This window comes from Rhinichthys klamathensis, unplaced genomic scaffold, assembly GCF_029890125.1.
Source record: "Rhinichthys klamathensis goyatoka isolate OS25496 unplaced genomic scaffold, OSU_Roscu_1.1 h1tg000015l_1, whole genome shotgun sequence".
NCBI classification, from domain to species: Eukaryota; Metazoa; Chordata; class Actinopteri; order Cypriniformes; family Leuciscidae; genus Rhinichthys; species Rhinichthys klamathensis.
Window position 1 is genome coordinate 3805474 of NW_026606567.1, and position 16480 is coordinate 3821953.

At 35.6% G+C, this 16480-nt stretch overlaps 1 protein-coding gene across 2 annotated transcripts in view; it reads left to right on the forward strand.

Moving 5' to 3' along the window:
- Nucleotides 1-257: 257 nt before the first annotated feature.
- The window catches only part of LOC130069521 (uncharacterized), a 72960-nt gene continuing 56737 nt past the window's right edge, over nucleotides 258-16480 (forward strand). The window contains exon 1 of one of the 2 annotated variants that reach the window (XM_056233430.1): nucleotides 258-670. In XM_056233430.1, coding sequence (XP_056089405.1) covers nucleotides 286-670 — 385 coding nt within the window. In that variant the 5' untranslated portion in view covers nucleotides 258-285. The remainder of the gene's footprint in view (nucleotides 671-16480) is intronic. The other variant, XM_056233422.1, reaches the window with a different exon arrangement.

Genomic DNA, 16480 nt, shown 5'->3' on the forward strand with positions numbered 1-16480 from the left:
CATGATTTGATAGTATTACAGCACAGCATGAGTCTGTGTTAGCACCATTTTTTGTTTGCGTTTGGCATCAAATAGAGCTAAATATAAACAGTAATTGACTGCAGCTTTATTTATATTCCTCTCCAGAATGTTAATTCAGTTTTACTAGTTTATTTTTAACTAATGCACTTTGAGTACTATCACAGAGAATTAAGTTCACATAAGCCTAGTGTATTAAGACTTTTTTCTACAGTACACACACCTGTGTGAAATTGCTCAAATGTGGAAATTTGATTAATAATTGTAATGTTGTATGAGTACATCTGTCTTGTACCTCAGGTTTGGAATGCCTGCATTATGGCTTGTTCACGGAAATCTGCTATTGAGTTCCTCAAAAACGCCAGGAGAAACCTGGTGACTGATATGAAGAACCTTCCTCTGATCATTGAGAATCTTTATCAGCAGAGGGTTTTCAATGACCATGAGGTCGATGCTCTCAAAGCCGAGAGGACAGAGTTTGATAAAGCCAGATGTATATTGGATTGGGTCACTAACAAAGGGGAAGAGGCCAGTTATGAATTACTCAAGATTTTGGATGTCACTAAGAAGAGGACATTAGATCCTGATTTACACTCCTGGATCAGCTGTTTTCCATTAAGAGTGGAAGATGAAGAGACCAGCTGTTCATTTGGTGAGAAGATAAATGAAAAAAAAAAAAACATTTTGGTGAAGTTAACACATTTCCAATTTAAATTGTGTTTTTGTTGCTGTTTTAGGTACAAAGCCCTGTCAAAACTACCAGACAGCGCTCAAGACGAAAGCAAAAATGATTCTGAAGGAGCAAAGAAAACATTGCGGTAAATATCCGGATGACAAGGCACAAGGAAACTTACACTTTATACCTGTTGTTTTAGAGAGAGACTCTGTGGTGAAAACTCCTCAATGCAAAATAAAATGGAAAAACAAAAAATGCAAAAAGCTACGGCCCAAAAAGCTGATCTCTTACATTCCTACTGAGCAACAAGCACTTTCACCTGTGGATCTGCTGAGATGCCAAGATAAGAGCATCCTCCTCATAGGCAAACCTGGAATAGGAAAGACTACAGTCGTCCAGGAAATGTTGCGTCTGTGGGCAGAGAAAGAGGACCGAGAGCTGGACTACATGTTCTACTTTGATGAAGGTGTTTTGGCTCACAGTTCTAGCAATGACTATTTGGAGTATTTTTTCTTTGACGTATATTTAAAACCAATGGATAAAGACAGAACAGACGTGTTTCAAGAAATTGAAGAAAACTCTGAGAATGTTGTCATTGTATTTGATGGCGTAGTCGATTTAGAAGAAAATTCCACCTTATGGAAGATCATGAACCACGAGCTCCTGCCTGATGCCAAGATTATAATTACATGCAGATCAGAGGTGGAATATGATCCACTTTTCTCCAAATGGCCGACACTGAAAGTGTATGTCGAAGGATTCAGCGAAGAGTCTATCAACGCTTACTATCAGAAGATGTTGGGTCATGATCCTGTTCTTCTAGATGTTGTTTTGAAGAATCAAGAGCTGTTCAGTCTCAGCCATGTCCCAATGTATGCATTCATGATTGTCACGTTCATTCCATTTAAAAATGACACCGTTTTCAACCATCCAAACACAGTCACAGAAATGTACATCCACATTTTACGTGATGCTGTGAAGAACGTTGGAAAGAAAAAAAATGAGGAAATAGATAAATACCAGAGAGAGGTGAAAGATCAGGTTTATTTCTTGATGAAAAGTGCATTCAATGCAACCAAGCAAAAGTGCCTGACATTTCTAGATATTACCCGTGTTAAGAAAGACATTTTTCACGCTTTTCTGAAGACGATCACAATAAGAGACTCTGCAATGACATACTGTGCGTTTCTCCACAACACAATGCAGGAATTCTTCTCAGCTTTGTGGCTTCTTGGACATCCAGGCGAAATTGAGAAAGTCCTACAACTCTGTCAGACTGAGAAGAATAAACACATGAAACATGTTCTTCCCTTCCTATGTGGACTTCTGGGAGAACACAACATTAAACTCATCAAATGTCTCTTCCCAGAAGATCAGATAAAGAAAACATCTGACTGGTTCATTGAGAAATTTTTGGAAACTTTCCTCCAACCTCAGAGTGAAAGTGAAGAGTTTGATCTTCTCTATGTGTGTCAGTGCTTGTATGAGCTCCAGTCTCCTAAAGCGTGCTTAATGTTCCTGGAGAAGATGGACCATCAGCTCGAGCCTGAAGAGGATCTTGACCCTCATCAGTGTTGTGCTTTGGCTTACGTGATCACTCAGTCCAGAGATAAAGAGGTTTATCTGAATCTGGAGGACTGTAACATGACTGACGCAGGAATGAACATGATGCTCAGCTGCTCACCCAAGATCAGGTACTAAGGAATAGGGGTGAAACGATATAGCAATATTTTTTTTTTAAATAAGACAACGTATCGTGGATGTGAAAATCAGTCGCAATATAGTTTTTTTCCCCTCCAAGACTGAGCTTACTGCATTTATAAGGTATTATAAATACCTTAAGAATAAATATTTATTCTTTCATCATCCACTCAGCCCTCGTGTCATTTTAAACCCATAAGATTTTTTTATGAAACCTGAGAGATTTCTGTCCCTCTATTTAAAGTCCATTCCCCTAAAACTTAAAAGATCCAACAAGGTCATAAAAGCATTGTAAAAAAAAAAAAAAAAAATCAATCGATCAGTTTAATCCTAGTCTTCTGAAGAGACATGATGAACAGAATTACTGATCAACACACATATTGTAGTAAACACAGACGGTCAGATATGTTTTGTGACATGAGGGTGAGTAAATGAAGACATAATTTTAATTTTTGTATTAACTTACCTTTAGCGTCTAACGTTTGGAAATATTTATTTTGACACGTTTAAAACTGTGATGATTGATTGCATTGTTCATCTGAAGCACATACTCATCATAGTGAAAGCACAAACATCATTTAAATTACCATATCACATTTGTACTAGTTCTATTATGATGATTCAAGGCTTTTTAGATGGTTTATTTTGATCATGTAAGTGCATTTATAGAGGGAGAGAAGGGAAACAGTGAGCAGCGCAAGAGTTGTGTGCGCGGCTTGTAAGAGATCCAATGAATGCCTGCATTGAAAGCGTTAATAATCTAAAAAACATTACGTTTCAGTGAGAGAACTACATTTAAATCGTATCATGATTACAGTATTGTGTATTTTACCAAATCGCGACATGAGTGTATCTTTACACCCCATCTTTAGTAAGGAAGGATCATGATATTTGACTAGTCAACCAACTCTTGGACTACATTTAGAGAAGCAGTATCTCAGACTTATAGCCTGCCAAGAGACCGACTCCACAGGACTAACTTCCACAATCCACTCCAGCCATTTCTTTCACTTCAGCTTCAATGGCCATGACTTTTTACCCCCAAAAGCTGCATCTAAATATGAATTTATCACAGACTGTTTAATGCAGGTCAGAAATGGCATGAATGTATTTACACTGCAGTTATGATTAATTAATTTAATTAATGGTGTAAGATAATTATTTTTTAATTAATATTGAAATCTGAAATGTATTTCCTGTTTCAATATTCAACACTTATCTATTCTAGGCCACCCCATAAACCCACAGCGAAAACCACACTTGTTGCAAACGTAATTTACATTACTTTTAAGAATGTTAAAACAAATGTTGGGAAAGTTTATGTAGGGTTTCTCTATTGCATCCAGAACCCCTTTTTAGAGATTAGGTAAATAATAGCGTTGCAGTCCACACTACAGCGGATTCATGGTTTATTATGGGGCTATGGTCCATTAAAAAAAAGTCAAACGTCCATTTTTCGTTTTTTCTCCCTCCGGTTACTTCATCAGTGGATAATTGCCACTCCTTTTTTTCAATTTAGTTTTGCTAAATTGTGACGTAAGAATGAATTATATTGATATTGAATATCCTTTTTTCTTGCATTTTGTGCTGTGTTAGCCTTTTAAACTATATACTTCTCAACGTCCATTCAGTAGGCTATATAGTTTAAAAGGCTCACACAGAGGAACACCTTTTTTCACATGAACCCACTAAACAACATGATGTCCAAAAGACGTCTTTTCAACGTCTTTGTCACAAAAGTCGGACGTTGAAAAGACGTCCACTGAGGAGCCAGAATGAAAGTTTTTATGACGTCTTTTTTTGACGTGTTCTGCACATCCGATCTAGACGTTCATGGACCCTTCGGACAGTGTTAAAAACTAGTTCAAATGTGGCCATTGTGGACATATTTTCAACATCAGTTATGGTCTCATTTAGACAATTTATACTGTTTCTGGACCAATTAAACACTCAGGATGCATTAAATTAAAACTCATGTTTATATCAATTTAATTTCCTTACATTGTTTAGATGAGGTTTAGATGTTGATGTTTCATTTTAAGTTACCATTGTGGTGATCAGTGTTTGCTTTAGTTGGGCTCTTGGTCCCAATTCCTCTTACTTTAACTCTTCTTTGGCTGTTGTAACTGTGTGTTTGTATAACACCATTGTTTTGGCAGAGAAAGGAAAGAAAAATTAAGTTTGGCTGTCATCAGCTCCTTTTTGATGATGACTAAATCAGCACGAAGTGAGCATTTAATGTTGTTTTAGACTTTTGTCTTTATATCTGACATTTATAAGCCCCAATCTTGTGGAACTGCATTATTTGGACCAGTACCATTACAATTATCACTTATTTGAAGGTGGATAAAAAAAGCATGTTTACACAATGTTATGAGAAAATGTACCATATAGGCACACGCTGACATCAAGATTTTGCGTATGATTCACAACAATGGTGACAATAAAAAAAGCTTCATTCTGCAATGCATGATGGGTAGCTTTCATAGTACAAAACATCCTTGATTCCAAAGCTTTTTTGTTTTGGTTGTCACCGTTGTTGAGAATCATGATGTCTGTGTGTGACTACATGATACACTTGATCAAAACATTGTGTAAACATGCTTTTTTTATCCACCTTCAAATAAGTGATCATTTTAATGGTACTGGTCCAAATAATGTAGTTCCACAAGATTGGAGCTTATAAATCCCAGATATAAAGACAAAAGCCTAAACACAACATTTAATGCTCACTTTGTGATGATTTTGTCATCATCAACAAGGAGCTGATGACAGCCGATTTTACTTTTTCTTGGCTTTCTCTGCCACAATGGTATTATACAAACACACAGTTACAACAGCCAAAGAAAAGTTAAAATAGGAAGAACTGGGACCAAGAGCCCAACTAAAGCAAACACTCATCACCACAATGGAAACTTAAAATGAAACATCAACATCTAAACCTCATCTAAACAATGTATGGAAATTAAATTGATATAAACATGAGTTTTAATTTAATGCATCCTGAGTGTTTATTTGGTCCAGAAACAGTATAAATTTTCTAAATGAGACCATAAATGATGTTGAAAATATTTCCACAATGGCCACATTTGAACTAGTTTTTAACATTGTCCGAAGAGGGTCCATGAACGTCTATATCGGACGTGCAGAACACATCAAAAAAAGACGTCATAAAATCTTTCATTCTGGCTCCTCAGTGGACATCTTTTCAACGTCCGACTTTTGTGATAAAGACGTTGAAAAGACGTCTTTTGGACATCATTTTACTCAGTGGGAAGTGCCATAGTTTTTATTGTTAATAACTGTGCTAAATATAAGCCAGATCTGGCCCAGCTATTTCGCCCGCTGCCCAGCTCGTTTGTATTTATTTACTTATTAAAGGCCGTTATTTACTTATTACTTTATTATATTTTTGCATACCTGTGAAAATATCTGCATCTGGGGAGTTTACTATGTAGGCCTAAATATTAGGCAAGATCTGGGATAAATTAACACCTTTTGTTTGAGCATTGGTAATTCGTTGGCTGTTTATGCTATATCTCTCAAAATTTGATAAATGGTGGCCACATTTGTCTGCTACAAATATAACTCACTTGGAAATATACAGTACAAAACAATCACAGATTATGTGAGTTTATGTCAAATACAAAGAGTTCAGTTGTTACAATCTACCCCACAACTGGCTGGGGATCGATGTAACAATGAGAGGTCATTTGCTGAAATAAGATTTGCACTATTGTATTTAAGGATTTTAAGTTTAGCACAAAAACAATTGCGAATAAAGGTGGTCCTAAACTATCGACACAATCTATCAAACTATCCACAGCGCAAATGCAAGAAAAACGGCAGGACTGCTAGCGGATGATGCCATCAGCGATTGTGTGCAGAACACGCTTAGCATCTCAGCCAGTGTCCAAAGTTAAAGTCACCATGAAATTAAAATGGAGTGTTTATTGTGAAATATTTATTTGTGCACATCACTTTTTTAAAAATCATGTGCCCTTGTAATGTTTATTCAGAATAACTTCCCCTCCTCCACACACTGACATCTCATCTCTTCTCTGATGACGTGTTTACTGGCGTGAGGAAAATAAACTCCCGCAACCTCCTGTCACTCACATAACATCAAAGCAGTAGCAAACAACAACAATCCAACAAGCAATTCCCAAGAAAAAAAAGGGTCACAATCATTTCATGTCGACTTTAACACTTGCCAAGAGTCTATTGTCAGTCAAGATCGTCCGCTTCACACAAACTCTTCTCTGCTAGTGCTGTAAGTTTGGGCCGCTTGTATCACGCGTTTAAAAAGGCAACATGTTTCAACCTTCTGCAATGAGATGAACTAAAGAGAAGCTTTATTATGGGGTTAGGATTGTTGCATTATTCCAAATAAATAGATTGAGATTGTCAAACAAATGTAAAGACATTCACAAAAATGTATCAAATTCACAAATAAATAGATTAAGATCCACAAATAACCGCTTTCTGTGCATTTGTAAATCACTGCACACTTTTGTGAATCTCTTCTTGTGCATTTGTAAATCCCCTTTGTGAAACACTTCTATCGTCAACGTGCAGACAAATCCACAAATAACCATTTAAGCCAATCAGATAACGGCCACATTAAGATGACCAATCGTAGCACGTTCTCACTGCAACCAATCACGTTAGTCTTTACACTCGGGGCAGGAACTGATATTTGCACCCCTGAAAGGAGCTGTAATGGGCGCTTCATTCAAATTGAACTGTTTGTGTGGTTAAAACCCCCCCGTTTCCAAAAGATTGTTGGGGTTTAAGGCCTCTTTATATTTCCATCAGGATAAACTCAGTATTAAACACAAATTATGATCATCACAGATCCCTCTCTACACCGGAGTCAAGCGGCGCGACAGCGCGTCAAAAGCAAAGATTAGCCCATTATCTTCTCGGCTGCCGTAGCGGTTTCAAATAATGTAAAACTAACATGTTTGCAATGTTAGCACATTTTGCCCATGACGTCGGTTTTCTTACCTGCAGATATAAAGTGTCTGCATAATCTTCCTTATTGATTAGTGCTGCCAAATGTATAATTTGTGAAACTGTCTACACTGGACGATGATTTACTGACAGTAAACGGATGCCTATTCTACTTCTGAAGTCTGCGAATGATTTACACATTCACTCTGTCCAGTGTAGACAGCCTCGCACGGGGTCGACACGATTTAGGCTGAGAAATGGCAAAACGGATGATTTTATCTTTTAAAGCACAACTGTGGTGATAAATAGCTATAGGACATAAATATTATGTTGAATGCCAAATATGAGCCCAAATGACCATCAGTGATGATGTAACCGTACGAGGCTCAGCAACAGCGTGTTCTATCATGAATAACGGGACGCTTCCATAACGCTCCCATAACAGAGATGTAAGCGCTGTTTCTCTGGCATTTTCAAAAGCTCATAAAAATGTGTCTTGGCTTGATACCCCGTCTAATGGTCTATCTCTAACGAAATCCAAATTTTAAACATCTTTTACTGTAGCAATTTTATGGGCCTTAGCCTTACACTTTCTATTTGAGCCAATGCAGATGAATAAGCAAAGTTATTTCAGGGCAAGACCACCCTGATTGTGCAGCCAAACGTGATTGGTTGTAGTGAGAACGTGCTACGATTGGTCAGCTGTGGTCAATGTGGCCGTTATCTGATTGGCTTGAGAGGAAACGGTGGGTGGAGTCCACTTATTTGTGGATTTGTCTGCATGTCGACGCTAGAAGTGTTTCAAAATCCACAGATGTGTGAGGGGATTTACAAATGCACAAGAAGAGATTCACACATGTGTGCAGCAATTTACAAATGCACAGAAAGCGGTTCACAAATTGATTTATTTTTATTTATTTATTAGTTTATTTGATAGGGACCATGCATATTCATGAACATTGTTGTATGATAATACACCATGTAAATATGCCAGAATTAGTAAAAAGATACTACTTTTCATCTGCAGTCCCTAGGCCGGTAACATAAAAAAGAACTAACTATAGATAGCCAACAGTCATACAGCATTCATTCACTATAACAACAATACACATGGATAAGAATATACATTGATATTACAAACAACGCATAAATACAAACAAAAAACACATAATAACAAAGACATTATACATTCACCACTATACTACATTTAATTCAACAATGAAAGTGTATGGCTGATAAATGTGTGACAGTTAAAATGAGTACATCTCTGGTTCTCTTAGAGCCACTTTTTTAAGTGAGTTTTGAAGGTGTTGAAAGTAGGACACTCGTATCGAAAGGGGCAAGTTATTCCAAAGTTTACCACCTGTTATTGATAATATATTTTGGCCAAAGGTGGTACGTCTAAATGTATCATACAGAGAGTTCCTTGATTTTTGTTTTGTTTTTATTCTTTCTTTCCTTGGCATTCTAAGAAAATATGTTTTTACAATTATTAGAATGCATAACACATCAAATGAAAATAGGGAAATGATGATAATATTATTAGAATGTGAAACCTTCATGCTTTGTTTGGTGAATGCCATACAGACTGATTTTTTGGTGTTTAGATGGAGACATGACTTAGTGAGCCAGTCATCAATGTGAGCCATTGCCGATAAATAAATGAGGTGTGTGTGTGACATAAAACACATTTGTAAATATTTTTTTTTATTTGCAAATCTCATTTTATTTATTTGAGTTTTATACATATTTGTTAAGCTCTTTACATTTATTTGTGAATCTCAATCTATTATTTGTGAATTTGATACATTTTTTTTGTGAATCTCTTTACATTTGTTTGTGAATCTCAATTTATTATTTGGAATAATGCAACAATCCAAAAACAATACTCTAAGGTCTTCACCAAAAGAAATTAAGACATAAATATAAGTATTATAATTGTACTGGTGTTCATTACATTTAGATTGTATTATTATTAAATGCCTTTATTTTACAGTACAAAATAATTATTGCCATAGTATGCCATAGTCTTTATTAATTTGCTTATTTTTTATAATTTAAAATTATTGTTATTATTATTGATGTATGATTTCTGTGTTGCAGATTAAAGGTTTGGAAAGAACCACTGAAGCAAATCACATTCTTTCGAGAATTCTTCCATAAAGGATCGCAGTGCAGATGCTCCTTTTTTGCCGTGAGACACAATAACAACCCAGAACTGTGTGATTTCCTGCTGGATCTTTGCTCACATGTGAAGAACTATGAGACTCAAACAGGCAGGAGTTTCCTTCCAGCATTACAGTCAGTTTTCCAGTCTCCTGATGTCTGGATCATAGATCTCTCACAGAGAAAGACCTCCGTCCTCCTGGAAGTGCTGAAACTCCAGACAGAGAAGAAACCAGTAGAGCTGAGAGGATGTTCAGAGGAAGAGAGTGAAATGAAGAGTTTCCTTCAGTGTCTGTCCTACATCTCACAGCTGAGGTAACTGAACTTACATGCTTTTGATTGTTGATTTAACCCTCAGAGACCCAGGCATTGATATTCATGATGTTATTTCTTTTTTCATCATTAAGCATTCTTTAGGAAGGCATTGATGAGAACATTTATTTTGTTTATGTATTTTTTTGGATAGGGGTTTAATTTGGAAATACATTGCTAATTTACTATGTTCATTTTTAATACAGCAAGTGAAAGATTTGATTTCACAACACAATTCAATGCACACATCTATATGTAAAATACTATATTACAATCAGTAAAGACAGATTCAGTCCTTAAAAAGTTTAGAAATTTGACTATTTAAAACCAAGAACTATATAAAAAAAAAAAACTGAAATAAAAAAATCAAGTTGAACAAAATAAGAGGTAAGAATCTGTCCACGACTGTTAAATCAAAAAGCTTCTCTCTCCTTTTGTCACTTACAATCTGAAAGTACATTTTTCTCCATTAATTGTTTGGTTTTAGCAGTTTTTTCCATTGTCTGATATAATCAAAATAATAGAAATGCTTTACTCTGAATATAACTGTAGGCTATGTAATGTAGTATTTTAATACAAATCATTGAGATATTAACGACTTTACACTGCATAGAAAATAGATGAAAATGATTTGGAGTTTATAATTGACAAATTGAATAGAGTCCATTGTTTTGCTGAGATTAGAAAAAATAGTCTCAAATTTAAGTTGATCATTTCAGGGCACATAATGTTGTTCAACAATTAAACACTTTAAGAATTATGTAAAAAAAAGAAAAATGGTAAAGATTTTTTCAAATATATTTGGTGAAAAATGGATTCATTATAAAGTTCACTGCTAGAACTGGCTGATCCTGCAGATTTGCCTTATCCAACATTAGGAGGATCAGGCTCTTCTATCAGAGCATGCTACACAACTCCTTGTCCAAGCGCTTGTTCTGTCCAGACTGGACTATTGTAATGCTCTCTTCCAGCTTGCACTGTCAAACCTCTGCAACTGATCCAGATGCTGCAGCTAGAGAGGTCTTTATTGAGCCGAAGAGAGCACGCGTCACTCCTCTCCTCACAAAACTGCACTGGTTACCAGTTAAATTCAAGGCACTGATGCTTGCCTACAGAACAACCACTGGCTCTGCTCCCTTTAACCTAAACTCATTACTCCACACTTACGTGCCATCCAGAAACTTGCAAGTAGGGTGACCAGACTTCCCCAAAAATTCGGGACAGTCCCAAAATCTAAGCTGTTGTCCCAAATCCAGCCCTAATTATCCTGAAAATTATACTAAAGCAAAATCTTGAGTAGTCTGATAAAACATGACAAGCTGTCCGTGGAGGTTGAGTCGTCCTTCAGCCCCCGCCGGCTGCTCATTGGCTGCAGCATCGTTTCTTTTTTTGAAGTTCTACAAAGATACCGTAGTCGTGAATTTAGATATGCATTGATAAGCTAATTTTCATTCAAAAATATGAATGGCTATAGCCTGAAAGGTCTGATTTACGCACAGTTACAACAGTCATTGTTTTGGGGTTTTTCGCAATGACATTTGAGGTCATGATTTCAATGTTGTTTTTTTGTGGCAGACTAAAGACTAATGACAGACTGTTGATCTTTGAATAAAAATATGTTTGGTTTAGGTTTGAAATTCATTTATCTTTTATTATAATTCATTACATTTATATAGCGCTTTTCAAAGCGCTTCACATGGAAGGGGGAATCTCCTCAACCACCACCAATGTGCAGCATCCACTTGGATGATGCGACGGCAGCCATATTGCGCCAGAACGCTCACCACACACCAGCTTACTGGTGGAGAGGAGACAGAGTGATGAAGCCAATCAGTGTATATATATATGGGGATGATTAGGAGGCCATGATGGACAGAGGCCACTGGGCAAATTTGGCCAGGATGCCGGGGTTACACCCCTACTCTTTCGAAAGACATCCTGGGATTTTTAATGACCACAGAGAGTCAGGGCCTCGGTTTAACGTCTCATCCGAAGGACGGTGCTCTTTGACAGTATAGTGTTCCCGTCACTATACTGGGGCGTTAGGACCCACACAGACCACAGGGTGAGCGCCCCCTGCTGGCCTCACTAACACCTCTTCCAGCAGCAACCTGGTTTTCTCAGAAGGTCTCCCATCCAGGTAACCAGGCTCAGCCCTGCTTAGCTTCAGTGGGGAACCAGTCTTGGGCTACAGGGTGATATGGCTGCTGGTGATATGGCTGCTATTATATGTAGTCTAATATCATAGTAGGCCTAATTCATCACAGCACTTTCATATTGTCCTATTGTTAGTTTAACTGCTTCTATTGCTCTCCTCATTTGTAAGTTGCTTTGGATAAAAGCGTCTGCTAAATGATTAAATGTAATGTAAATATAAAGTGTTAATAACTGTGTCAGTATTTAGTGACTAACACTATTTACAACAATGTGAGCTGAAAACAGGAAACAAACAACACATTATTTTAATTTGTCTTATTTAGTCAAGTCATAGCTAAAATAAGTTCTGTGATATCTCTATTTATTCACATTTCTCATTTCCATTTTGTTACAGATTCTCTAATCTGAATGAAAGTGTTCGAAACAGATTTCTTCTGAGACTCTTGACTAAAGCAGCAGAGACTGAGACACAGACAGGAGAGCAGATGCTGAAACTGTTATCATCAGTCTACACATCTTTTCCTTATCAAGAGACTGACAGAATTAAACAGAGTGATTTCCTGCTGGATCTTTGCTCACATGTGAGGAACTATGAGACTCAAACAGGCAGGAGTTTCCTTCCAGCATTACAGTCAGTTTTCCAGTCTCCTGATGTCTGGATCATAGATCTCTCACAGAGAAAGACCTCCGTCCTCCTGGAAGTGCTGAAACTCCAGACAGAGAAGAAACCAGTAGAGCTGAGAGGATGTCCAGAGGAAGAGAGTGAAATGAAGAGTTTCCTTCAGTGTCTGTCCTACATCTCACAGCTGAGGTAAGATATTGTACAGCCTTTTGCTCAACATGTTTAAAAAAGCTGGAGTAGACATTTGTGTATTAAATGGATCATTCAATTATTTGTTTTGTATTACATTTGGATGCAGAAATGTTTCAAATTGATTGAAAAAAAAACTGTTATTCTAAGGGTCACAAAGAAGCTGGAAAATAGCCAGGAAAATGAAACTGTCTTGTTCTAGAAACCTCAACTGACATTAGCAAAAAAATTATATATATACTGTATGTTAGGGGTGTGACAAGACACTTATCTCACGAGACGAGACACGAGATTGGGTTCACGAAAACGAGATGAGATTTTTGCACAATATTTAATAGAAATCCTCAGTGAAAAAGTTCATGACTAAAAATAGTCTGCAAGTCCATTTTGAAATGTTTTAACTAATAATCTTCATTTCATGTCATTTCAGTTCTACTTTTTGAGTATGAATTATCAAATGCATTGAAAGACAACAATATACAGCACTGTAAAATGTTTTGCCACAAACTCAACTGACTGGCTTTTCTCCTGTATGATTTCACATGAGTCACTTCAGACGTTACTGTACATTTATGAGCTTCCAGAACTTCTGATTGAGGCTGTGTGTGACAACCTAATTGAACTCATTTACACAAAATGAACATAGACATAAAAACAGTATAAATAACAAAAATAAATAAGTGTTCTCTTAGTCTTATTAAGTATCTCTCTTTATACAGGGTGTCCGTGGTGTCTTAGAAAGTATTAAAAGTTGATAAATCAATTTAGAGAAAATTAAGGCCCTGAGTATTAAAAAGTCTTAAATGCAATTTTCCAAGGTATTACATTTTGTATCATCTTTTCATTATGTATATTTGTGCAAAGGTTGTATGCTAATGTTCACCTGAGTTTAATCATTGTGTGGGGGCGATTAGTGGGATTCTGTGTAGTTTTATTTATTTATTTATTTTTCTTTTTTTATTGAGTACAAAATTATACAAGGCAAATGTATTCTTTCTACAGTGCGTAAGAATATCGAATGAAAGCCTCAACACAGTTTAACAAAAAATAAATACAAATTTGAAATCATATCTTACATTGACTTAGGGTTAAAAATAAATAAATAAATAAATAAAATAAATAAAATTAAGGGGCAATATCACACCAAATCATATGAAATCAAAAGATCAAGCAGCTTCATCGCACTCCCACCTCACATTCCTTCAAGGGCTCTAGAAATACACTTTAAATCATTTTTGAACACAACAAATAGTGGGAGGGATTTAAAAAATCTACATTTGCGAATGAAATATTTAGCCATTATTATAATGTTATTAATCAAATAGAAATGAACACAGCAGTCTTTGGGAATTCCAAATAAAATATGTTGTAAAGTAAAAGCAAAACCATTAACAACTTTTCTATCAACCAGTCCTGAACTGATATCCAGAAGATTTTGGACAAATTGCATGTAAAGAAGAAATGGTCAGTGTCTTCAGAACGGTTATTACAGAAAGAACAGGGGACAATATCTATATTACATTTTTGATTTAAGAGTTTGTTGGAAGGATACATTTCATTTAAGATTTTGAAGTGCGTTTCTTTTGCTTTAGGGGGAATAGGAAAACTGAAATAAGCTGTTCTAAGATATTTTACAGTAGTCTTATTAAACATGTGATCTAACTTATTTCTTTTAATTTGACAGGGATAACATGTTTTTAAGACGACCTGTATTATATACTTGTTAGTACAATGAGCACTTTTAAAATGAATATCTCCAATGAATAAAGTGGGAAGAGCTGGTTTAACTTTAGCATAAGAAAGAGCGCATCTCATCAGCATTTTTATGCCAGAAGGTATTGCATTAATGACAGTGAAGAACTCTTAATGTAACAGCATTATAGTCTAAAAGGTTACCCTTTTCATCCATTAGATCCCTCACCGACCATATGCTTCTGCTTAGCCAATTCTTAAAGCATAAAGATTTGTTCCTGTGCAATATATATTTGTTGTTCCAAACAGAAACACTATGAGGTGTAAAATTGTGTGTGTGCCAATTTCCAAAATAAGAGAACTTGTTGATGGAATGTTGATAGTTTCTCCGGGAGTTTGGATAAATCAAAATCACATTTGAGAAAATATTGAATTCCACCAAATTCTTGAAATAAAGCTGAAGGAACTGTAAACCAAAAACTATCTTCATTGCATACAAACATTTTTAGCCATTTGAGTTTTAACAAAATATTCAGCTTTCTTTGTTATAAACAGTTTAAAAAGTGCATCGGATGAAAGGAAAGAAAATATCTTAAACTCTAATCAAGCCCTAAAAATACATGCATTAAAATGCCAGCATGGTTAATGCAATGCATATCTTTTTCAACTAGTGCAATTCAACAGGCTTTTTTGCTTCAAAAACATTTGGCATTATTTTACTTCCATAGAAGGCATTCCTGATACCGTTCAAAGAATATAACTCAGTTTTCAAATCTATACCTAATGGCATATTAGAACTAATGAAAAGTTCCTGGCTTTAATTTTACTCTTTATATAAACGGTATGGATATTATCAGCAGCAATTGTACAGATAATAAGCATGTCAGAAAATGCTTTCTAAATTTAAAGAAAATAAATAACACCTTGTGGGAAATTTTTCTGGAATCCTCATTTTACTGAGATTAATTGGCATGGGGCGTGGCTTGTTCCTTTTAGATTTTGTATCACAAACAAAGTTAGGGAATTACATTTGAAAATATTCCATAATATAGGCTATATATCCCACAAACTTGTTTATCTCAAAATTCACGCCTGTTGAGAATTATTGTAGTTTTTGTAAGATAGAACAAGAATCGTTTACTCATCTCTTTTATTGTTCATTTTGTATTATTAAATTAAATTATATGGCATCTAAAACAACAAATCACACTTGAAGGGAAATCTCTTTATTTTACTAGGTTCCATATTCATAAAGCAAAATCTTCCAAATCAAGACCATATTTAAAATTATTCCAAATTGAAACTGACATATATTTTGAGTCTCTTAAATTGGTAAAAAATTAGAAAGCTACGTCAATAACTGATATATACTGAAACATTCCTGTTATCCTTATCATTAATGAAGTTTGTAAGTCTGTTTTTTTAAATTAATTTATTAATTTCATACTTGTTATTCATATTATGTTATTTGTAATTATTTGATGTATATTCTTTGTTTATGGATTGTGATGACTGATTGTTTGTAAATTGAATTAAAAAAAATATATATTTATAATAATTCATAATATTTATCTTGTTTATATTGTTTCACTTTCATGTTGAGAAAAACAATAATATTCACATGCTCGAGTAGAAAACGCGCTGTGATCTTCGCAACGGAAGTGAATCAATCAAGACTATCTTTAGCTGGACAATAACTTTATCCTAGAGCTGTGGCAAAGCCTAAACAATATGTTACGGTTATATATATTATCACTGTAAAGCTGCTTTGAAACAATCCATACTGTTAAAAGCGCTTTATAAATGAAGGTGACAGGTTTGGAACAACACAAGGGGGAGTAAATGATGACCACATTTTGGGTGAACTATTCCTTTAGGGATAAATCAGTCCACGCCTATTTTGGGTGAAATGGCCAATAGTAGTTAGGAACGTTTAGCGGGAGAGAGTTTCTTCGTCTCCTTCTGACAGTCGAATCTGCATGTTTAATGAT